Consider the following 26183-nt stretch of genomic DNA (forward strand, 5'->3'; position numbering starts at 1 on the left):
AAAATATTAAGAAATAATAAGTTTTAAGGTTATTAAAAACAATCACCAATAATTTATAAACATAAATTCTCCTTTTATGAAATCTTTACAAATATTTGACTGGAATATCAGTATTGATACTATTCCAATGGAGGGTCTTTGCCCAAAATAAAATGAAATAAATTTCTTTTCACCCCTTCTAGTTAGCTCTATATTTATTTGAGTTTTTTTTAATCTTAAACTAAATAACCAGTTTTACTTATAGATCATCTTCCATAAGTTATAGCAATATTTTAAAAAAGGTTATGAGACATGTGCTTGAAATAACTTCTCCTGGCACCTTATGGGTGGAAAAATTGCCCCAAAGAGAAAAATTTCATGTCCAAAGATACCTTAATATAGTAAAAGTTGTGAAAAGGTTATTCATTGCCTTTGTTATGTTATCTCTGGGACCAGTTAGAACTTATAATGAGGATACCATGAATTAAACCACCTGGCTTAAATTTCACATAACTTTCTGAAATTTTCCTAAACTCCCATCTAATGGGCTGAGAAAAAAAGAGGCAATCAAGGAGAGTTATTTTATTTCCCAAACGCAGAATTCTAAGGAAAAAAAAATGAGTTAGTCCCCAAAGGTTTTATTAGATTCTTTGGAGAGAAATATAATAAGCGTCATTAATTAAGCTTTCACTCATTCAAGTATTTGCTAAATGTCTAAAATAATCTAGGCAATGTGCTATGGGCTGGAGGGACACAAAAAAATGTCAAAGATCCTTCTCCAAAAGGCTAGAATCTATTGGTGATATGGAACATGCAGAGTGTCATGACAGAAATTCTGTGAAGAAAGATCACAGAGGAGGGGCATTAATCAGGAAAACCTTCCCTGGTATATAGATAACACTTAAACTCAATTTTATAGGCCAAGTAAGAATTAGCCGGGTGACAACATGACTTTATTCATCCAACTATACCTCTTTGAAACATGTAAATCCCTTTAGAATGGTTGATTTTAGTTGAACCAGGGAGGGGGAGATCCTTAGCCCTGAAATCACAAACATGTTTGCTTTAATCAAACTTTATATGTGGCATTCAAACTTTTGAAAAGTCGCTACAGAATGAGTAAACTTTCCCTTATTAGTATTCTCAATTCCTTTTGAATGCCTTTTGTTCACCTAATTCAAGTGTGGTTAAAAGATATTTTTAAATATGAGGTCCTCCACTAGGAAATTTTTTCAAGTCCTTATAAAAATTCTTTTTTCCCTTTTCATGTCATGAAGGTTGAGTAGATAAATAATTTTAGGAAACTTATTCTTTTTTTTAAGGTTTAAAGATTTTTATTTATTTTTGAGAGATAAAGACCACATGAGAGTGAGTGGGGGTGAGCGGCAGAGAGAGAGGGAGAGAGAGAATCCCAATCAGGCTCTGTACTTGGGGCTTAATCTCACAAACCATGAGATGGTGACCTTAGCTGAAACCAACTCAGACTGAGTCACCCAAGCGCCCCTGAAATTGATTCTTAACCAACTTGATTTTATTGAATTCTTTTACTTTTGCAAAGTCTGAGAATCAAGATTTAATGCCATTTTAATCTATATTGTTTTAATTCTTACAGTCAAATTTTTCTTAGATGCTTGGAGTATTCTGTGTTTTTCAAAAATTTATATAAAATAATTTTGTGTATTTAGAAAATTTGAATAAGAAACCTATCTTATATGTTCCTTCTCATTGCTTAGGAATTTCAAATGCTTATATTTATCTTACATTATTAATAAATATATTTTTGTCACAATTCATAAGTTTAACACCACTTTGTGATTTATTTTTTTGTTAAAAAAATTTTAATGTTTCTTTATTTTTGAGAGAAACAGAAACAGAGACAGAGTGTGAGTAGGGGAGGGGCAGAGAGAGAAGGAGACAGAATCTGAAGTAGGTTCCAGGTTCTAAGCCATCAGCAAGAGCCTGATATGGGGCTCAAGCCCATGAAACCATTGAGATCATGACCTGAGCCGAAGTCAGATGCTCAACCGACTGAGCCACCCAAGTGCCCCACCACTTTGTGATTTTTAATTAATATTTTGATTGTTCTTTGAAAGGTTAACTCTATTGTAATTTTTTTCTCTAAACCTTTTTTATTGTGTTTACATCATTTTTCTGTATATTAGAGGATCAATTTCAGATGTTACATGAATTCTGAGAATTTCCTGTTAATTGTGTTATAGTCCATACTTTTTTGATTCATTTTTAATTCAATTTATGTTATTTTTTGTTTGAGGATTTTCTTTTTCTCCCAAAATTTTTGTATGAAGAAGTCACCCCAAAGTTTATCTGACTCTGCATATATTTCTGAAAGTTCTTTTAAATTCTTTTATTTTTAATATTTACCAAACTAATTTTGGTAGATTAATAAATAAGGAAAAGTAAAATTAGTTACATTAATTTCAGGAAATAATTGAGGCTCAACTTCTGACTTAACTTTGTAACAAAGCAGTAAGTAGTTTAATCCTGAGATTTTTTTTATAAGATCAATGAAAGTAACTTCTGTGTATATGTCTCTATATGTTTCCTATAATTATATTTTTATATATACACATATGCATACATTTTATTTAATATGTGTACTTATACACAATATCATACTGCATAACTATACATATAATATACTGCATACATGCACAATACTCCTATATATGTAAATGTATGTGTTTTTGTGGGTTTGTGTGTGTTGTGTGTATCCTTCAGATGTTGGAATATATTTGAAAGCCTACAGAAGTTAAAATGATTTGTGATTTTTAAGAATTTACTTAATGATTCTGAGCCTTAATTTCTTCATCTGAAAAATGTACTATGATGTATGACATTTGGATTATTAAAAAAATTCGTTAAAGCACCTAGCATAGGCATGGCAAATATTTGATGCTCAATATGTGATACTTGCTCTTCGTGACAAGTTTAGTGTGTTTGGATAACAGAAAGAGCTATGTTTCTAGATTTTGGAACTCTAGATAGAAAGGTTGTTTTTTAACAAGCCCTTTTTTTTTAGAATAGCCAGTCAACCTACTATTAAGATCTAAGAATATTAACCATATGGAGAAAATCTAAGGACAGGTATAGTTGCAATCCTAATCAAGCACTATTATTTTGCTCAATAATTAACAGTGTCCTTTTCCATGATCTCTATTTAAATTACTCTCCATTTTCTTGTGAACAATTAGTTATATTAGTGTACTACCAAATCTCTTTCTAGATTTGTTTTTGTTATATAGTGTTTATACCATAAATATGTACTTATAGGTATACATATATTGACTTTTATTTGTTAACATTTTAAACTAGTATATATTACTTTAAAATGTGCCTTTTTTACTTAAAATGAAACATGACATCTGTGTAGGTCACACATGTTGTCTTACTTTACCACAATTGAAACCATAGTTCTATAAAACATATACTGAGACAGAGAGAGAGCAGGGCAGCAGGCAGGGAGAAGGTGCTGATGCTGACTTAGGTTGGCATAGTATTTGTTGTGTTTAAATACTGACTCTACCACTACTGGCTCTTTGAGGTAGGGCTGGATTTTTAGTAGCTCAGTGACTTCTGTTTCCACAGTTGTGATATACCTGACTCATAGGATCGCTAAGAGGATAAAAAGCATTAATATATGTAGTATGTTCAGAACAGTGGACAAAGAAAGTAATAAAAAATTTTATCATCTTGTAATTGCACATTTTTTCCTACAGTTTTCCCCCACTCTACATCTGCATAATATCCATTCTATTAACATACCATAGAATGACATTTCACTTCTAAACACATCAGTGTTTACCTGGAATTCAATATTTCTTTCCAGTCCTTTATTTTTTTAAGGTAAAATTTACATATAATGATGTGCATATATATATATATACACATACCTTAAGTGTATCACTTGATGAGTTTTGACAATTACTCTAATCCAAACCTCTATCAAGATATAGAACTTTACCATTCCCTCAGAAAGTTCTTCCCATATTTCTTGCCAATCTCTGGCCCACCCACCAGAGGCAACTGCTCTTTTCTGTCTTTCTTACCTACCTTCCATCCTTCCTCCCTCCCTCCCTTCCTTCCTCCCTCCCTCCCTTCCTTCCTCCCTCCCTCCCTTTCTTCCTTCCTTCCTTTCTTTTTCTTTCTTTCAGTATAAATCTATCTTGTGTGAAACTTTTAGAACTCTAACAAAATCAAATGATATGTACTCTTTTATGAAAGCCTTCTTTCAATCAACATAATATTTTTGAGATTCATTCATGTCCCATGAATCAATTGTTCATTCATTTTTTTTTTTTAATTTTTTTTCAACTTTTATTTATTTTCGGGACAGAGAGAGACAGAGCATGAACGGGGGAGGGGCAGAGAGAGAGGGAGACACAGAATCGGAAACAGGCTCCAGGCTCCGAGCCATCAGCCCAGAGCCCGACGCGGGGCTCGAACTCGCGGACCGCGAGATCGTGACCTGGCTGAAGTCGGACGCTTAACCGACTGCGCCACCCAGGCGCCCCTGTTCATTCATTTTTATGGCTGAGTAGTATTCCATTGCATGTATATACCAGAGATTTTTTTTTATATATTTTCTTCTGGTTGGATACCTAAGCTGTTTCCAGCTTTTAGTTATTTTATCCATTATGCTAATGCTGCTAGTAAAATTCTTGTACAAGTCCTTTTTTGGACATCTACTTTTGTTTCCTCTGAGTAAACATGTAGAGCTGAATTACTGAAACATAGGTTAGATGTATGTTTCATTGCATTAGAAACTGCCAGACATTTTTACAAAGCAATTGTACAACTTTACACTCCCACCAACAATGTATGAGAATTCCATGTCAATTTTTGATTTTTTCAGTCTTTAATTTAAATTATTCTGATTTCTCTGTCTCTCTCTGTCTCTTACTCCACCCCTCATCTTTCTCTCTTTCTCGGTTTCTTTTTTTAATATAAATTTCCTAAAGTATGTTTGAATGCTGGCATTTTCCCTCTTTTTTTTAAAAAATGTTTATTTATTTATTTTTGAGAGAGAGAACATGTAAGCAGGGGAGAAAGACAGATAGAAGGAGACAGAGAATCTGAAGCCGGCTCTGAGCTGTCAGTGCAGAGCCCAAAGTGGGGCTTGAACGCAGGAGCCATGAGATCATGACCTGAGCTGAAGTCACATGCTTAACTGACTGAGCCACCCAGGCACTTCTCTCTCGCTGTTTCAAAATAAATGCACTTATAAAAATTCTGGTTTTTATAAGTATTGGAGATTCTTATTTTTTCCTTGTACTTTTTCTGTATTTTTTTAATTTTGGAAAAAATATTTTTAGCAGTAAATTGAACAATTATTTTATGAAGTTTAAACAGCTAAACAACACTTGTCAATGTCAGGAAAATAATTATAGTACTTGTAGCTTGGGAAAATATTTCCAAGAATTTAATTACATAAAGATACAAAATATACTGTATCCCAAACCAATTGTAGTAAAGATAATTTTTCTGAGAACTGTTTTAGATGAATGGAGAAATGATTCAAGTGATTATGAGGAAACTAAGGGCATAGATTTATGTAACATGTTTAAATAAAATAGTTTATGCACTTTATATTAAGTGAAGTATTTCCAAATTAATATTGTTTAATATGAGATTTTAAGTATTATTCACTAATTCAAATATTATAATTAAGTCTTTTTCATCTGTACCTCTAAAAGTTTATTAATTCATGTTGGCCAAAAATTTTTTAAATAATCTTCTCATTGGTAAAATTTAGTTATTTATATCAGTTTTGAAAATTATAGTTTATTTAAACTCAATAAATGGTAACTGCCACATAAAAATTTATTATGTACAATACAGAAAATTTTGACACATGTAGATAAATCGATTTGGCATGACAGGGTTTGAACTGGAAGTTGAAGAACATGTGACTCTCCCAGATTCAGAATGAATGCAACACTAGGATCAAATCTTAGGCCCTCCCCTTGCCTCCTAGACCAGCACTTGGTACATTTGTAGTACTTTATTTGGAAAGAAGGAATCATCAATATATAATGAATCATTTAAAATGGTATCTACCTATTACTACTAATAAAAGCATGGTATCTATGTAAAACATAGTCCTCTCTTTGCCATTTCAAATGCAACTGTCATCTTTATATATAAGTGGAGTTAGCACCTTCCAGAATAGAGCAATTTGACTTATTCTTTTGGTGAGTATAATTTGAGGACTGATGAAATCTTTTCTGACTAAAATATTTTCCATGAATCTCAAAGTCTACTCCCCCTCTAATTAGTTTAACTCCTTAAGGGGCTCCTTAATATTACAGATATTTAAAAAATGTAATTGTGAAAACTAATGCATTGTAAGTAGAGATTAATTAGTCAAATTCACTGTCACTGGGCCAAAGCCTGAAGGAAAAGGAAGGTTTTCTTCAGAGAAACAGAAGAGTTACATTCATCAGTAAAACAAACATACTTTATGGTTAGAGTTAAGTGAAAGTACAATATTCACAGAAACTGTTTTCAGCTGTGAGTAATAGAGAACTAAAGGACACTAGTTTACAAACGTTTAGGATTTATTTAGGTTACATAATGACGAAGTCACAAGACATATTTAAAGGTGAATTTCCTGAGATTGTCCTTGCCTTTTCCTTTTAGTTGCAAGATGCTTCTCCAGCTCCAACATCATAACTTTGTTCTAGGTATCCGGGAAGAAGGAGTTGCATGCGCGTTTGGAAAGCAAAAATTCTCCCAGTGTTTTATTAATTAGAATCATGTCACAGGGCGACGCATATAAGAATATCTGCAAAACGTAATTTTTAAACGTGTATGTAGCACTCAATAAAATTGTGGTTTGGTGGTAAAGAAAAAGGAGCATATTAATATTGGGTAGGCAATTAGCAGCCTTTGGAACAAAATTATTTCATAAAATGTACCTCTTTCTACAATTTTTATTCTATGCTAAGAATTGCCAGTTAAGTCTATACAAAAACAAAATACAAATGTATTTATTGGAAAACAGCTTTACCCAACTGCCTTTCCCCCTATGTAACTGATCAAAATCATTACCACTCTTACAACATTTTATTATCTTTCCCTTTACAGTGTACTTTCTACAATGTAGTTCCATACAGCTCACCTGATAGCTATTTAAAAGCAATGTGTCTGCAATGCTTTCACCACATGGATTAGATGTTTAGTGACAAGTGATATTGTGCTATCCAGAAAGACATCTATTTTAAGCTCAAGTATTCAGGCAAAACAACCCTTGCTTTAAAGAAGACTGAAAATCACTATCCTGTCGTCATTGTATACAGATGGTAACCAAGAAAGCCCCACTAATAAAGCACTTATTTAGAAAAAAGCAGAAAAGGCAAGCAGTTGGCATCTCTTACACATTAAAAAAAATTGCCCCTAAAAATCAATTTGTAAAGTTTCTATTTGTAGCAAAATAATAAGAAAAATTTAAGAAAAATCTCTTTTCACAGCACTTGAATAATTTTCTCCAATCCTAAAAAGTAATGTAAACATTTGGAAAATGACATCATCTGGTTCCCAGGTCCTGTTTCTTCAAAAGGTCAGGTTTCAGAAGAACTAGAATGGATTTAAGTTGTATCCAAAATGCTCACAACTGAATAAACCAACCAAACTTACACAGGAACATAGTTAAACTTTAGAAACTTGAATTAGAGGAGTGATTGTGGAGAGTTAAATTGTGAAGTATGAGAAATACTGGAAAAAACTCTTCCTCCTATTAATGATCTGCATCTCCAAACTAGCTTCTATGAACAATCATCATCATGTCCAAAGAAAAGACAAAAATTAATAATAAATATATATTCTTACTTATATAAAATAAGCAAAATGGCATTTTTGAGGAGGAGGTAACATTTTAAAGAGTTCAAGGTGTTTTCTGATCCTATTTTTCTCAAAATGTCTTAAATCCATTAACTGTAATATGCTTTCAAGGTTCTTTTTCCAGAATCTATCAGTTCCATGAGGATTGATTATTGTAATTGTCAGAAAAAAATTCTCCAGATGTGGAAACATGTCTTTGCTATTCTTTTTTATTTGAGTAAATTATTTGTGAATATCTAAGTGCTATGTTAGAGTCCTCACTGAATAGAAGAAATCTACTAAAAGCAATGCAAATGTAATATGATGTGTTCATGTCTATACCAAAGAACCTGGGAAATAAAGTCAACAGTATATCTTTTTTGGTTTTGTTTTGTTTCAGTGGTTGGAAATGATGGATTTTATATAATACTGAAAGGTTCAGCTCGACCTCAAACAAAGGCATATAAAGATCTGATTGATGAAAATGAGTCAACATCCTCTTTCATACCTCAGAGTTTCCAAGGATTTGTTTCCAACGAAGACTTCAAAAACATACTTGCTGAGATGCACACACCTTCATGTGATCCAATGGTAAGAAATGAATATTTCCTTTTTCCATAAGCAACCAAAGTATCATTATTGTAAAATTTCATCTCTGATATGTAAATCTAGATATCTTGAGTGAGTTCTTAGGTATTAAATATAAAAAATTTTTTAAAAATCTTTATATCTTTTAAAAATGAAAATTATCCTGGGGCACCGGGGTGGCTCAGTTGGTTGAGTGTCTGACTCTTGGTTTTGGCTCAGGTCACGATCCCAGGGTCATGGGATCCGGCTCAGCATGGAGCCTGCTTGAACTTCTCTCTCTCCCTTTGCCCACCACTCCCTGCCCTGCTTGTGCTCTCTCTACATATATCTAAAATTAAAAAAAAAAAGAAAATTAAACTGTTAATATTGAACTTGAAATTTGTTTAAGAAATTTTAATGAGGGATGCCTTCAACAACATACCACCCACTGGCAGGGATTATATAGTATATTTGATAACCAGGACAACTAGGATGGCCAATGTGATTGGATCACTGAATGAGGAAGAGGGTAGTTTGAGATAAGGGAGGGGGAACAGGTAATTTGAGGAGAAGAATACAGAAGACAAATCATGAAAGGTCTTTTTAATCAAGTTAAGAATGTATGCTTATGCTATTTATCTTAAGAGCAACGCTAAGGTCAAGGTGATTCCATTACAAGGTCTTGCTTGAAGAAAATCTTGTGTTTATATGTATTATCAAGACTATCAGCTAGCCAAAAAATTAAAGTTCAGTATTTTTTGGATCTCTGGATACTCTCTGTGGGTATCAAATGTAGTTTGACTAGAATTGTAGCTTTAAAAAAAAGCCAGTTTTAGATTTATAATAAGCAAGATGTTCAGGATAGAAAAAACAAAACAAAACAAAACGATGAAACCAATTAAAGCCAAATTATTCAGCACTACGGATTGAAGTCAGGAAAACCTAGGACATTCTCAGGTTCAAGAAGAATGAGTATGGATAAAACTATAAAAGAAAGATGAAGATAAAAAATGAGACAAGAATATAAAAGTATATTGTTGCTGATCACACAGGAACAGGTAATGTTTCTGATCTTTCCTTTTTTTTTAATCTTTATTTATTTTTGGGAGGGGGTGGTGGGAAGGGACAGAGAGAGAGGGAGACACAGGATCCAAAACAGGTTCCAGGCTCTGAGCTGTCAACACAGAGCCTGATGTGGGGCTCGGACCCATGAACTGTGAGATCATAACCTGAGATGAAGTTGACATTTAACTGACTGAGCCACCCAGGTGCCCCTGATCTTTCTTGATAGAGATGAAAAAGAATACATTTGTCACTCAATGGCCACATACCAGGTACCTGATGCCATTTCATTATACTTGAGAGAGAAAATACCATACTTGGCACAGTAGCTATAAGTAGAGCTACTTCTTGGTCCACTTTAATGTAGTCAACTCTACTCTTCCAGGACATATTTGTTTGTTCATTTGGTGAGGGCAAAACTCATGAATAAATGGGAATGTGATGGGACCACCACTTCTGAATTCTGCATTAGGTCTGTGAAAGTAGTACTAATCTGTCATTCTGCTTGGGATGAAGTGTGTTTTTCTCCAGTTTAGTTGAGTTGTCATTAAAAAGTAAAAATGGTGTGTTTTAAGGTGTATATCTCAAATGTAAATAAGGTAAAATTATCACCACAATCAAGCTAATTACCATATTCATCATCTCACATAGTTATATTTTTGTGATGAGAGCACTTAATATCTACCCTCTTATCAAATTTCAGGTATACAGTACAGTATTGCTAACTTTAGTCCCCTGCCGTACATTATATCTCTAGGATTTACTCATCTTGCATAACTGAAACTGTGTAGTCTTTGAGCAATATGTCTTCATTTCCTCTACCCCGCAGTCCCTAATAACCAACATTTTATTCTTTGCTTTTATGAGTTTGACTATTTTATTTACTTTTTATTTTTTTAAATGTTTATTTTTGAATGTGGGAGAGAGAGAGAAAGAGAGAGAGAGAGAGAGACAGAACATGAGTGGGGGAGGAGCAGAGAGAGAGGGAAACACAGAATCCAAAGCAGGCTCCAGGCTGTGAGCTGTCACCACAGAGCCTAATGCAGGGCTCAAATTCATGAACAGTAAAATCATGACCTTAGCCAAAGTCAGATGCTTAACCTATTGAGCAACCCAGGCGACCGAGTTTGACTATTTTAGATTACACATGTAAGTGAGATCATAAAATATTTGTTTTTCTATGTCTGGTTTATTTCACTTAACACGGTGTCCTTCAGGTTCATCCATGTTGTAACAATTGACACTTTCTTTAGCCATTCATCCATATATAGACATTAAATTGTTTCCATATCTTGGCTATTGTGAATAATGATGCAATGAACATGGGAATGCAGATATTTCTTTGAGAGAGTGTCATTTCTTTAGTTGTCTACACAGAAATGAGATTAATGGATTGTATGGTAGTTCTATTTTAAACTTTTTGGGGAAACTCTATATTGTGTTCAGTAATGGTTGTACTAATTTACATTTCTATAGTATACAAAGATTCTCTTTCCTCCACATCTTTCCCAACACTTACCTTTGTCTTTTTGATGATAGCCATTCTAACAAGTGTGAAATGATAACTCATTGTGGTTTAAATTTGCATTTTCCTGAAAATTAGTGATATTGAACACTTTTTCCTATATCTGTTGGCAATTTATTCTTAACATATGAAATTTATTGTCAAATTTGTTTCCATACAACACCCAGTGCTCCTCCCAACAGGTGCCCTCTTCAATGCCCATCACATACCCTCCCCCCCCACCCCCCCATCAACCCTCAGTTTGTTCTCAGTTTTTAAGAGTCTCTTATGCTTTGGCTCTCTCCCATTCTAACCTCTTTTTTTTTTACCTTCCCCTCCCCCATGGGTTTCTGTTAAGTTTCTCAGGATCCACATAAGAGTGAAAACATATGGTACCTATCTTTCTCTGTATGGCTTATTTCGCATAGCATCACACTCTCCAGTTCCATCCACGTTGCTACAAATGGCCATATATTCATTCTTTCTCATTGCCACATAGTACTCCATTGTGTATATAAACCACAATTTCTTTATCCATTCATCAGTTGATGGACATTTAGGCTTTTTACACAATTTGGCTATTGTTGAAAGTGCTGCTATAAACATTGGGGTACAAGTGCCCCTATGCATCAGTACTCCTGTATCCCTTGGGTAAATTCCTAACAGTGCTATTACTGGGTCATAGGGTAGATCTATTTTTAATTTTTTGAGGAACCTCCACACTGTTTTCCAGAGTAGCTACACCAGTTTGCATTCCCACCAACAGTGCAAGAGGGCTCCCGTTTCTCCACATCCTCGCCAGCATCTGTAGTCTCCTGATTTGTTCATTCTGGCCACTCTGACTGGTGTGAGGTGATATCTGAGTGTGGTTTTGATTTGTATTTCCCTGATGAGGAGCAACGTTGAGCATCTTTTCATGTGCCTGTTGGCCACCTAGATGTCTTCTTTAGAGAAGTGTCTATTCATGTTTTCTGCCCATTTCTTCACTGGATTATTTGTTTTTCGGGTGTGGAGTTTGGTGAGCTCTTTATAGATTTTGGATACTAGCCCTTTGTTCAATATGTCATTTGCAAATATCTTTTCCCATTTCGTTGTTTGCCTTTTAGTTTTCTTGATTGTTTCCATTGCTGTGCAGAAGCTTTTTATCTTCATGAGGTCCCAAGAGTTCATTTTTGCTTTTAATTCCCTTGCCTTTAGGGATGTGTCCAGTAAGAAATTGCTGCAGCTAAGGTCAGAGAGGTATTTTCCTGCTTTCTCCTCTAGTGTTTTGATGGTTTCCTGTCTCACATTCAGGTCCTTTATCCATTTTGAGTTTATTTTTGTGAATGGTGTAAAAAAGTGGTCTAGTTTCAACCTTCTGCATGTTGCTGTCCAGTTCTCCCAGCACCATTTGTTAAAGAGGCTGTCTTTTTTCCATTGGATATTCTTTCCTGCTTTGTCAAAGATGAGTTGGCCATACGTTTGTGGGAATGGTTCTGGGGTTTCTATTTTATTCCATTGGTCTATGTGTCTGTTTTTGTGCCAATACCATGCTGTCTTGATGATTACAGCTTTGTAGTAGAGGGTAAAGTCTGGGATTGTGATGCCTCCTGCTTTGGTCTTCTTCAAAATTCCTTTGGCTATTCGGGGCCTTTTGTGGTTCCATATGAATTTTAGGATTGCTTGTTCTAGCTTCAAGAAGAATGCTGGTGCAATTTTGATTGGGATTGCATTGAATGTGTAGATAGCTTTGGGTAGTATTGACATTTTGACAATATTTATTCTTCCAACCCATGAGCACGGAATGTTTTTCCATTTCTTTGTTTCTTCTTCAATTTCTTTCATTAGCTTTCTATAGTTTTCAGCATACAGATCTTTTACATCTTTGGTTAGATTTATCCCTAGGTATTTTATGCTTCTTGGTGCAATTGTGAATGGGATCCATTTCTTTATTTGTCTTTCTGTTGCTTCATTATTAGTGTATAAGAATGCAACTGATTTCTGTACATTGATTTTGTATCCTGCAACTTTGCTGAACTCATGTGTCAGTTCTAGCAGACTTTTGGTGGAGTCTATTGGATTTTCCATGTATAAAATCATGTCATCTGCAAAAAGTGAAATCTTAACTTCATCTTTGCCTATTTTGATGCATTTGATTTCCTTTTGTTGTCTGCTGATGCTAGAACTTCCAAAACTATGTTAAACAACAGCGGTGAGAGTGGACATCCCTGTCATGTTCCTGATCTCAGGGGGAAAGCTCTCAGTTTTTCCCCGTTGAGGATGATGTTAGCTGTGGGGTTTTCATAAATGGCTTTTATGATGTTTAACTATGTTCCTTCTATCCCGACTATCTCGAGGGTTTTTATTAAGAAAGGATGCTGAATTTTGTCAAATGCTTTTTCTGCATCGACTGACAGGATCATATGGTTCTTATCTTTTCTTTCATTAATGTGATGTATCACGTTGATTGATTTGTGAATGTTGAACCAGCCCTGCATCCCAGGAATGAATCCCACTTGATCATTGTGAATAATTCTTTTTATAAGCTGTTGAATTCGATTTGCTAGTATCTTATTGAGAATTTTTGCATCCATATTCATCAGGGATATTGGCCTGTAGTTCTCTTTTTTTACTGGGTCTCTGTCTGGTTTAGGAATCAAAGTAATACTGGCTTCATAGAATGAGTCTGGAAGTTTTCCTTCCCTTTCTATTTTTTGGAATAGCTTGAGAAGGATAGGTATCATCTCTGCTTTAAACGTCTGGTAGAACTCCCCTGAGAAGCCATCTGGTCCTGGACTCTTATTTGTTGGGAGATTTTTGATAACCGATTCAATTTCTTCGCTGGTTATAGGTCTGTTCAAGCTTTCTATTTCCTCCTGATTGAATTTTGGAAGTGTGTGGGTGTTTAGGAATTTGTCCATTTCTTCCAGGTTGTCCGGTTTGTTGGCATATAATTTTTCATAGTATTCCCTGATAATTGTTTGTATCTCTGAGGGATTGGTTGTAATAATTCCATTTTCATTCATGGTTTTATCTATTTGGATCATCTCCTTTTTCTTTTTGAGAAGCCTGGCTAGAGGTTTGTCAATCTTGTTTATTTTTTCAAAAAACCAACTCCTGGTTTCATTGATCTGCTCTACAGTTTTTTTAGATTCTATATTGTTTATTTCTGCTCTGATCTTTATGATTTCTCTTCTTCTGCTGGGTTAAGGCTGTCTTTGCTGTTCTGTTTCTATTTCCTTTAGGTGTGCTGTTAGATTTTGTATTTGGGATTTTTCTTGTTTCTTGAGATAGGCCTGGATTGCAATGTATTTTCCTCTCAGGACTGCCTTCGCTGCATCCAAGAGCATTTGGATTGTTGTATTTTCATTTTCATTTGTTTCCATATATTTTTTAATTTCTTCTCTAATTGCCTGGTTGACCCACTCATTCGTTAGTAGGGTGTTCTTTAACCTCCATGCTTTTGGAGGTTTTCCAGACTTTTTCCTGTAGTTGATTTCAAGCTTCATTGCATTGTGGTCCGAAAGTATGCATGGTATGATCTCAATTCTTGTATACTTATGAAGGGCTGTTTTGTGACCCGGTATGTGATCTATCTTGGAGAACGTTTCATGTGCACTCGAGAAGAAAGTATATTCTGTTGCTTTGGGATGCAGAGTTCTAAATATGTCTGTCAAGTCCATCTGACCCAATGTATCATTCAGGGCCCTTGTTTCTTTATTGACCATGTGTCTAGATGATCTATTCATTGTTGTAAGTGGGGTATTAAAGTCCCCTGCAATTACCACATTCTTGTCAATAAGGTTGCTTATGTTTATGAGTAATTGTTTTATATATTTGGGGGCTCCCGTATTCGGCGCATAGAAGTTTATAATTGTTAGTTCTTCTTGATGGATAGACCCTGTAATTATTATATAATGCCCTTCTTTATCTCTTGTTACAGCCTTTAATTTAAAGTCTAGTTTGTCTGATAAGTATGGCTACTCCTGCTTTCTTTTGACTTCCAGTAGCATGATAAATAGTTCTCCATCCCCTCACTTTCAATCTGAAAGTGTCCTCAGGTCTAAAATGAGTCTCTTGTAGACAGCAAATAGATGGGTCTTGTTTTTTTATCCATTCTGATACCCTATGTCTTTTGGTTGGCACATTTAGTCCATTTACATTCAGTGTTATTATAGAAAGATATGGGTGTAGAGTCATTGTGATGTCTGTAGGTTTCATGCTTGTAGCAATGTCTGGTAGTTCGTCTCACAGGATCCCCCTTAGGATCTCTTGTAGGGCTGGTTTAGTGGTGATGAATTTCTTTAGTTTTTGTTTGTTTGGGAAGACCTTTATCTCTCCTTCTATTCTATATGACAGATTTGCTGGATAAATGATTCTCAGCTGCATATTTTTTCTATTCATCACATTGAAGATTTCCTGCCATTCCTTTCTGGCCTGCCAAGTTTCAGTAGAGAGATCCGTCATGATTCTTATAGGTCTCCCTTTATATGCTAGAGCACGTTTATCCCAAGCTGCTTTCAGAATTTTCTCTGTATCCTTGTATTTTGCCAGTTTCAGTATGATATGTCATGCAGAAGATTGATTCAAGTTACATCTGAAGGGAGTTCTCTGTGCCTCTTGGATTTCAATGCCTATTTCCTTCCCTAGATCAGGAAGTTCTCAGCTATTATTTCTTCAAGTACACCTTCAGCACTTTTTCCTCTCTCTTCCTCCTCTGGAATACCAATTATGCATAGATTATTTCTCTTTAGTGCATCACTTAGTTCTCTAATTTTCCCCTCATACTCCTGGATTTTTTTTCTATTTTTCTCAGCTTCTTCTTTTTCCATAATTTTATCTTCTAGTTCACCTATTCTCTCCTCTGCCTCTTCAACCTGAGCTGTGGTCGTCTCCATTTTATTTTGCAGCTCATTAATAGCATTTTTTAGCTCCTCCTGGCTGTTCCTTAGTCCCTTGATCTCTGTAGCAATAGATTCTCTGCTGTCCTTTATACTCTTTTCAAGCCCAGTGATTAATTTTATGACTATTATTCTAAATTCACTTTCTATTATATTGTTTAAATCATTTTTGATCAGTTCATTAGCTGTCGTTATTTCCTGGAGGTTTTTTTGAGGGGAATTCTTCCCTTTAGTCATTTTGGATAGTCCCTGGAGTGGTGCAGAACTGCGGGGCACTTCCCCTGTGCTGTCTTGAATAACTTGTGTTTGTGGGCGGAGCCACAGTCAGACCTGATGTCTGCCCCCAGCCCACCGTTGGGGCCACAGTCAGACTGGTGTGTACCTTCTCTTCCCCTCTCCTAGGGCCGGGATTCACTGTGGTGTGACATGGCCCGTCTGGGCTACTTGCACACTGCCAGGCTTGTGGTGCTGGGGATCTGGCATATTAGCTGGGGTGGGTAGGAACGTTGCACAGGGGCTGGAGGGGCAGGCTCAGCTCAGTTTTCCTTCGGTGATCTGCTTCAGGAGGCGCCCTGTGGCACAGGGAGGGAGTCAGACCCGCTGGAGGGATGGATCCGCAGAAGCACAGCGTTGGGTGTTTTCACAGTGCAAGCAAGTTCCCTGGCAGGAACTGGTTCCCTTTGGGATTTTGGCTGGGGGATGGGCGAGGGAGATGGCTCTGGTGAGCGCCTTTGTTCCCCGCCAGGCTGAGCTCTGTCATCTGTCCAGGGCTCAACAACTCTCCCTCCCATTGTCCTCCAGGCCTCCCGCTCTCCGAGCAGATCTGTTAACTTATAGTCTTCCAGATGTTAAGTCCCGCTTGCTGTCAGAACACACTCTGCCTGGCCCCTCCATTTTTGCAAGCCAGACTCGGGGGCTCTGCTTTGCCAGCAGGCTACCCCTCTACCCCAGCTCCCTCCCACCAGTCCGTGTAGCGCACACTGCCTCTCCGCCCTTCCTACCCTCTTCCATGGACCTCTCATCTATGCTTGGCTCTGGAGAATCCATTCTGCTAGCCTTCTGGCGATTTTCTGGGTTATTTAGGCAGGTGTGGGTGGAATCTAAGTGATCCGCAGGATGCGGTGAGCCCAGCATCTTCCTACGCCATCATCTTCCTCTGTTGGCCATTTATATGTCTTCTTTTGAGAGATGATATTTAGGTTATTTTCTCATGTTTTAGTTATGTGTTTCTTTCCTATTGAGTTGTGTTTCTTATATATTTTTGGGTATATATTAACCTTATCCAGATATGTGGTTTGTGAATATTTTCTCCTATTCTGTAGGCTGCCTTTGACTCTGTTGATTGTTTCTTTTGCAGAAGCTTTTTAGTTTCATGCAGTCTCAATTTTCTATTTTTGCTCTTGCTACCTGTGCTTTGGTGTCATGTCCAAAAAATCATTTCCCAGAGCAATGTCAAGAAGCTGTTCTGTTTTCATCCAAGAGTTTTATGCTTTCAGGTCTTGTGTTTAAGACTTTAACCCATTTTGAGATGGTTTTTATATATGGTGTGAGAAAACAGTCCACGATTTTTGTTTGTAGATGGATATCTTGTTTTTCTAACATCATTTATTGATGTGACCATCCTTTACTTATTGTATGTTCTTGGTACTCTTATGGAAGATCAGTAACTGTAATGAATGGATTTATTTCTGGGTTTTTTATTCTGTTCCATTGGTCTATCTCTCTGCTTTTATTCCAGTAGCATACTGTTTTGATTACTGTAGCTTTTTAATATAGTTTGAAATCAAGAAGTGTAATGCCTTTGTTCTTTGAATTTGCCCTTTAAATTTTCACATACAAGGGGACCTGAATGGCTCAGTCGGTTAAGCGACTGACTTCAGCTCAGGTCATGATCTCACAGCCTGGGTTCCAGCCCTGCGTCAGGCTCTGTGGGTTCCAGCCCTGCGTCAGGCTCTGTGCTGACAGCTCAGAGTCTGGAGCCTGTTTCAGATTCTGTGTCTCCCCCCTCTCTGACCCTCCCCTGCTCACACTCTGTCTCTCTGTCTCAAAAATAAATAAACATTAAATTTTTTTTAATTAAAAAAAATTCACATACAAATAATAACCTACAGTATTTGTCTTTGTCTGATTTATCTCACTTAGCGTAATGCCCTCCAGGTCCATCCATGTTGTCACCAATGACAATATTTCCTTCTTTCTCATGGCTGAATAATATTCTATTGCATATATAACAGATCTTCTTTCCTTCATCCACTGACAAACACTTAGGTTGTCTCCATACCTTGAGTATTGTGAGTAATGCTATAATAAACATGGAAATGCAGATATCTCTTCAATATCTTGTTTTCATTTTTTTTGGATATATACCCAGTTGTGGTATTACTGGATCATATGGAAGTTCTATTTTTAATTGTTTTGAGGAAATTCCATGCCATTTTCCATGTGGGCTGAACCAATTTACATTACCACCAGCATTGTATAAGGATTTCTTTTTCTCCACATCCTCACTAGCATGTTATTTCTTGTCTTCTTGAGGATAGCCATTCTGTTATAATGTGTGAAGCGATTTGCCATTGTGGTTTTGATTTGCATTTCCCTGATGATTAGTGATGTTGAGTATCTTTTCATGTACTTATTGGCCATTTGGCTGTCTTCTTTGGAAAAATGTCTGCTTAGTTCTTCTGCCCATTTTCAAATCAGATTGTGTTTTGTTGTTGTTGTTACTGAGTTGCTAGAGTTTCATATATATATATATGTATATATATATATATATATATATATATATGATACATTTGGATATAACCACTTATTTGTTATATGGTTTGCAAATATTTTCTTTTTTTATATGTGTTGTTTTTCATTTTGTTGACCGTTTCTTTTGCTGTGCAGAAAGTTAGTTTTGATATAGTCCCACTTACTGATTTTTGCTTTTGTTGCATTTGCTTTTGGTATTATATCCAAGAAAATGATTGTCAAGATCAATATCAAGGAGCTTCTTCCCTAAGTTTTCTTCTAGGAGTTTTAAGGTGTCAGATCCTATGTTTGAGTCTTTAATTTATTTCAAGTTAATTTTTGTGAATGATAAAAGATAGGGTCCAATTTTGTTATTTTTGCATGTGTTTTCCCAACCCTACTTGTTGAATGGACTATTGTTTCCCCCACTGAATATTCTTAGTGCCCTTTTAAAATATTAGTTGACTGTATATGTGGGGTTTATTTCTGAGCTCTCTATTCTGTTCCATTGGTCTCTGTCTATTTTTCAGCTAGTATCATACCATTTTAATTACTATAACTTTGTAGTATGGTTTGAAATCAGGAAGTGTGATGCCTCCAGCTTTCTTCTTTCCCAGGATTGCTTTGGCTATTTGGGGTCTTTTGTGGTTTCACACAAATTTTAGGATTGTTTTATTTCTGTGAAAAATGCCATTGGAATTTTGATAGAGATGACATTGAATCTGTAGATTGCTTTAAGGAGGATGGAGATTTTAACAATATTTATTCTTCTAATCCATGAGCATGGAATATTTTTCCATTTATTTGTGTCTTCTTAAATTTTTCATTAATGTCTTATAGTTTTCAGTATACAGGTCTTTTACCTCCTTGGTTAAATTTATTCCTCGGTATTTTATTCTTTTTGATGCAATTGTAAATTGGATTGTTTTCTTAATTTCTCTTTCATTATTAGTTGTATAGTTCATTATTAATGTATAGAAATGTAACATATTTCTGTATATCGATTTATTATTCTGCAAACTTTACTGAATTCATTTATTATTTTCACAGTTTTTGGTGGAGTTTTAGGATTTTCTGTACATAAGGCCATGTCATCTGCAAATCATGAAAATTTTGCTACTTCCCAGTTTGGATACCTTTATTTTTTTTTCTCTTGCCTAATTGCTCTTGCTAGGAATTCCAGTACTGTGTCAAGTAATAGCAGTGAGAGTGGCACCCTTGTGTTGTTCCTGATCTTAAGGAAAAGCTTTTAACCTTTTGTCACTGATATGATGTGATGTTATCTGTGGGTTAGTTGTATATGGCCTTTATTATGTTGAGTCATGTTCCTTCTATACACAATTTGTTGAGGGTTTTTATCATGAATTTATCATGTATTTTCTCAGATGCTTTTTTATATCTATTGAGTTGATCATATGGTTTTTATATTTCATTCTATCATTCTATTAATATGTTACATCACATTTATTGATTTGTATATTTTAAAGCATACACATAAATCCCCGTTGCTCATGCTGTATAATCTTTTAACTGTGTTGTGAATTTGCTTTGGTAGTATGGAGATTTTAACTATAACATTTATATCATATAATATATATTATTTATTATATATTATATTATATAATATATAATAACTATAATGTTTTTTTGTTCTCATGAGCACAAGATGTTTCCATTTATATGTGTGCTCTTTAATTTCCTTCATCAGTGTTGTATAATTTTTAGTGTATATGTCTTTTACCTCTTCAGTTAAGTTTATTCCTAAGTATTTTATTCTTTTTGTTCTTGGAAATTCTTTGAGGATTGTTTTCTCAATTTCCTTTTTGTAGTTTTTTCCTTGTACTTTTCTTTGTAGTTTTTTCCTTTTTTAAGAAAAGCCTCTGATTTTTATGCTGATTTGGTACTCGGCAACTTTACTGAACTCATTTATTATTTCTAACAGTTTTTGGTGGAATTTTGGAGTTTGTACATATAAGATTATGCCATGTGCAAACAGAGATAATTTCTCCTTCTTCTTTCCGATTTGGATGTGTTTCCTTCCTTCCTTCCTTCCTTCCTTCCTTCCTTCCTTCCTTTTTCTTTCTTTTTCTCTCTCTTTCCCTTTCTTTCTTTCTTTCATTTCTTTTCTGTCTTTCTTCTTTCTTTCTTTCTTTCTTTCTTTCTTTCTTTCTTTCTTTCTTTCTTCTTTCTTCCTTTCTTTTCTTTTCTTTCTTTCTTCCCCCCCCTTTCTTTCTTCTATTCTGCTTCTCCATCTCCTCTGCCTCCTCCTTTCTCCTTACCCTTCTCCTGTTCCTTCTCCTTATTCTTCTTTTCCTCTGTCTAATGTCTCTGTCTAGGAATTCAGTACTATGTTGAAAGGAAGTGGCAATAGTGGGTATTCAAGCCTTGGACTGGATCTTAAAAAGAAAATGTTTCACTTTTTCCTTCGATGATTGCAATGTTAGCTATTGGCATTTTGTACATGGCCTTTATTTTGTTGAGGTACATTTCTTCTATATCTAGTTTTGATTTTATATATTTAAAACATCTTTTTTTCTTAGACTATGAGTTTGTCAATATTATCTTTAAAAAAAGCATTAGTTTTATGGATTTTTAAGTGGTTTTCCTATCCTCTATTTGGCTTATTTCTGCTCTAATCTTTATTATTTCCTTCTTTCTGCTAACTGGCTCAGTTTGTTCTTCTTTTCCAGTTCCTTAAGCTATAAGGTTAGTTTATTTGAATTCTTTTTTATATAAACATTTATCACTATAAATACTCCTTTTAGGACTTCTTTTGCTATATCCCAAAAATTTGGTATTGGTGCTTTCTTTTTCTTTGTTTTGAGATTTTTCTTTAATTGCCTTTTGATTTCTTCTTTGACCCTGTGGTTCGTGAAGAGTGTATTGTTTAGTTTCTACATATTTGTGCATTTTCCCCTTTTCTTATAGTTATTAATTTCTAGTTTCATTTCATTGTTGTTGAAAAATATGCTTGTGATGATTTTGGTCTTAAATTTATTAAGACGTTTTGTGACCTAACGTGTGATCTATCCTGAAAAATATTCCTTGTGCATTTGAGAAGACTATATAGTCTTCTGCTGTTGGGTGGAAAGTTCCGTATGTCTGTTAGGTCCATTTGGTCTATAGTGTTGTTCAAGTCAGTTATTTCTTTGTTTATTTGCTCTGTAGTTGAGAGCATCCAGTTTTGAATGAGGTCTATTGAAGTCTATTATTATGCATGTCCTTAAATCTAAAGTAAGTTTCTCACAAACAGTGTATTGCTGGTTCTTGTTTTATTTTTATCTATTTAACCACTCTTTTTTTAATTAGGGAATTTGATCCATTTACATTTAAAATGATTAATGGTAAGTGAGAATTTACTATTGTCATTTAGTTAATTGTTTTCTTTCTTTTTAGTAGTTGTTTTCCTCCTTTGTCATCCTTTATTTGATTTTTTTTTGGTAGTAATTTGCTTTGATTCTTTTCTCTTTATCTTTTGTGTATCACTAAATATCTTGCAGTTAGATTTCTTTAAGTTGATAACAATTACAATCACATACAAAATTTCTACACTTTTACACTCCCCCCACTTTGTGTACTTATAGTCAGAGTTTACTTATTTTTATATTGTGTATCCATTAATAACTTTTTGTGGTTATAGCTATGCTTAATATTTTTGTATTGAACTTTTAGATTAGGATTTGAAGAAATTTATGTACCACCATTACAGTGTTGCATTATTCTTTATTTGACTGTGTATTTACCTTTACCAGTAGGGGTTATGCCTTTTTAAAATTTTTTTACAGTTTATTTTTTATTTATTTTGAGAGAAAGAGAAGGAGAGAGAGAGAGAGACAGAGTAAGAGAGAGAGTGAGAGCTGGGGGGGGGGTCAGAGAGAGAGGGAGAGAGAGAATCCCAAGCAGGCTGTGCTGTCAGTGCAGAGCCTGATATGGGGATCAAACTTAGCACCTGTGAGATCATGACCTGAGCCAAAATCAAGAGTTGGAACTTAACTGACTGAGCCACCCAGGCACCTCAAGAGTTATGCTCTCAAGTGCTTACACATTGCTGTTTAGCATGTGTTTACTTCAATTTGAAGAAATCTCTTTAGCAGTTCTTCTAAGACCTGTCTTCTAAGACTGATGAACTCCCTCAGTTTTTATTGTCTGAGAAAGCCTTTGATTTTTAAAGGATAGTTTTGACAGATACAGTCACTGGCAGTTTTTTTTTTTCTTTTAGTACCTTAAGTATCTCATTCCACTCTCTCCTGGCCTGCAAGGTTTCTACTGAGAAATGCATTGATAATCTTTAGTGTGACAAATTGCTTTTCTCTTACTGCTTTCAAAACTATCTTTGTCTTTGACTTGAAATTTAATTAAATATGTCTTGATGGAGACCTCTGTATATTCAACCTACTTGGGTTCTTTGGGCTTCTTGAACTTGATGTCTATTTCCTTCTCCATGCTTAGGAAGTTTTGGGTAATTATTTCTTTAAGTAGGCTTTCTGTCCCTTTCTGTCTCTGTCTCCTCAGATTAGGGTGTGTATGTGGTAATGGCTTTGGATCCAAGGTGTCCACATGCCAATACTCAGGGGCTGTGGTGATTTTGGCCCTGGACCTCTGGGGCTCCAATTCCAGCATAGCTCAACAGTGTGGACTCTGTTGTCTCCAGCAGCTGAGTCCACATTGGCAAATATTGTGGAGGTCCTCTGTGGTGATGGCTGCTGAGGTCACCTGCTCTTCTTTACTCCCACCAGAGAAGTCACAATGGAGAGGATTCATTTTGGCACTGAGCTATGCTGGCCTGGGGAATGAGGTGACATAGGTAAAATGTTATCTTGCTTTTTCTATATGGCCATTTTGATTTTTGTGGTGCATCAGTGGCATGTTGCAGCTTCTTAATTATATTCCAGAACCCTCTCACAGCTATTTTCATTGGTGGACAATTGCTAAATTGTGTTTTTTTTTTGTGAGGCAACCAGGACAGGGTGGGACATCTAAGTCTGCTATTTTGATGATGTCTGTGATATTGTTTTGATTTACTATCTTAGCTAAAGTTGAATGGGGTATGGAGAGAATAATTTCAGAGGCTTCCACTTGATCTTCCTTAATAATAGTGCTTACCAGAAAGGCCAAGAAACCAATCTAAGGGCTCTACTAAGTCTCCTTTCAAATTGTACATTTCAGGCCCATGGAAATTACTATGAGGTAAGTCTTTGGACCCCATGGAGCCACTGTACCAGACCTGGGTAAAAACTCCATTTTTAAATGCATTCTCCATATTTTCTCATGTAACAGATTGTCATTGTGACACTTAATGTACTCAGATTTTAAAGTCATTAGCCCAAGTTTCAGGGTCCAACACAATACTTGCTAGGCTGTGAAAACCTTATCTTGAGCTAGCTATCCTTATAATTAATGCCAGGCCCAGAACTCAGCTTTTTCTGTCTTCCAACTATATAAGAGGATATTTCATTTATATGCTGTCATGGAGGCCTTGGATTGCATACTTCACCTTAAACTGATGATTGATTTTCTTCACCCTTCTTTGTCTTTCTCCAGTGTATGGATATCCCCAAGCAACAGTCATTCTATTCTGTTGCTGTTATAATTACTCATCCCTGAACCTCTCAAAGGTCTGAGATATAGTAACTTCCAGTCATTCTCTTCTGCCAATACCCCATTCCTGTTCAACATCATTAAAAGTTTTATCAGTTGTACTACTCCAGTATGCCAGGGACTATCAGTACTACATGATGGATTTTTATTGCAAACTTGCTGACAGGCAGTATGCTGCTCTAAGGTCCTTTTTTTTTTTTCCTACTTCTGATAAAATATTTTGAAAAAAAAAAAGGATAAAAGTAAAGGACAATTTTTTAACTACTAGCAACTCTAAGCCTTTTAAGTCTGCTGAAGAACAAGTATGTGATTATTGACTAACATCTATTTCAGATTACTAAAAATGTAAATTATCCTTGCTGACACTGTGCCTTATAAGAAAATGTGAGTTTTAAGACATGTTGTTCTTTGCCTAGTTTTAGAAACTTAAATTTTTGTTTATTTATTTAATGGGGACTTAACAAATAAAAATATGATTCTTGAAGATTTGTGCTAGGGAGAGTTTTTGTGGTTTTTCACAAATAAAGGATTATTTTTTTTCCTCCATCTATTTGGCTTCTTTTTTATTGTATTGTATCAGAGAAACAAATTACAAAAAAGAAAAAAAAAATATCTTTACTCTTTAATTTAAACTTCTGACAGTTTTGAGGCACCTGGGTGGCTCAGTTGATTCAACATCTCTTGATTTCAGCTCGGGTCATGATCTCACAGTGGTTTGTGAGATCTAGCCCCATGTCAGGCTCTTCATTGACAGTACAGAGCCTTCTTGGAATTCTCTGTCTCCCTCTCTCTCTGCCCTTCTCTCCCCCACCCCTGCTCTCTCTCAAGCTAAGTAAATAAATTAAAATCATTAAAAAAAACCTTCTGGAGCACCTGGGTGGCTCAGTCAGTTGAACGTCTTACTTGGCTCACTTCATGATCTCCCAGTCCATGAGTTCAAGCCCTGCATCAGCTCTATGCTGACAATTCAGAACCTAGAGCCTGCTTCAGATTCTGTGCCTCCCTCTCTCTCTGTCCCTCCCCCACTCATGCTCTGACTCTCTCTGTCAAAAATAAATAAACATTAAAAAAAATAAAAAAATAAACTTTTAACAGTTTTATAAACAAGTGGGCATTATCTGAGTATAATGAACATAGGTGAAAAAAACAATCTAAGGATCAAATTCATTTTTCATGAGACACAAACATCTGTTGTACTTCTTCCCTGCTATCTATGTACACTGGACTAAAAAAAATTAGTGTGATACAAATATACAGCAGGAATTTTTATTTTTTCTTAACATTGATTTGTACATTAAAAGCAAAAGCTTTTCTATTATAGTGTTTTATATAAGGAGAGGAATGAACAAAATTATATATTCCTTTTGAGATCACCAACTTAATGATTCTGAGTAGTTTTAAATTTTTTAATTCATTTTATCTTTTCTAATTAACCTCACAGTTTTTCAAAGAACAATCATAAGAACAATCAAAGAACAATCATTAATTAAATTTATTTGGAATCATCTCAGTATGGTATGGTATATGGTAAAACACACACACACACACATACACACACACACACACACACAGTCACATGTGCTATCATAACAATATTTTATATTTTATATACTCTTGTATCTAATAACTGAATACATATTTCGCTATATTTTTATTAAAATGTATTTTTGATAAGATAACATTTAGCACCATTTTAAACACAAATATTTAAGTTGAAGATCTTCAGTAATTATTAAAAGAAATTTTCAGTTTATAAATAGAACTTTTCTTTTAAAAATAAGCATTTGAAGGATGCCTGGGTAGCTCAGTTGGTTGAGCATGCTATTTTGGCTCAGGTCATGATCTCATGGTTCATGAGTTTGAGCCCTTCATCAGGCTCGCTGCTGTCATTGCAGAGCCCACTTCAGATCCTCTGTCCCTCTCCCTTCCACTCTGCTGCTCATACTTTCTTTCAAAAATAAATATTAAAAAAAATTAAAAAGATAAAAATTTGAAACCACATGAAAAAAAAAACTTTGCTA

General features: G+C 35.2%; 1 protein-coding gene across 1 annotated transcript in view; it reads left to right on the forward strand.

Moving 5' to 3' along the window:
- CNBD1 (cyclic nucleotide binding domain containing 1) overlaps window positions 1-26183 on the forward strand; it is a 489467-nt gene that overhangs the window by 257593 nt on the left and 205691 nt on the right. The window contains exon 6 of the mRNA XM_047073787.1: window positions 8219-8409. Within this exon, the coding sequence (XP_046929743.1) occupies window positions 8219-8409 (191 nt within the window). The remainder of the gene's footprint in view (window positions 1-8218; window positions 8410-26183) is intronic.

The sequence above is a fragment of the Lynx rufus genome, unplaced genomic scaffold (genome assembly GCF_022079265.1).
Source record: "Lynx rufus isolate CCGP_SWC_20201006 ecotype Redwood Valley unplaced genomic scaffold, mLynRuf1.p SCAF_12, whole genome shotgun sequence".
Lineage (NCBI taxonomy): Eukaryota > Metazoa > Chordata > Mammalia > Carnivora > Felidae > Lynx > Lynx rufus.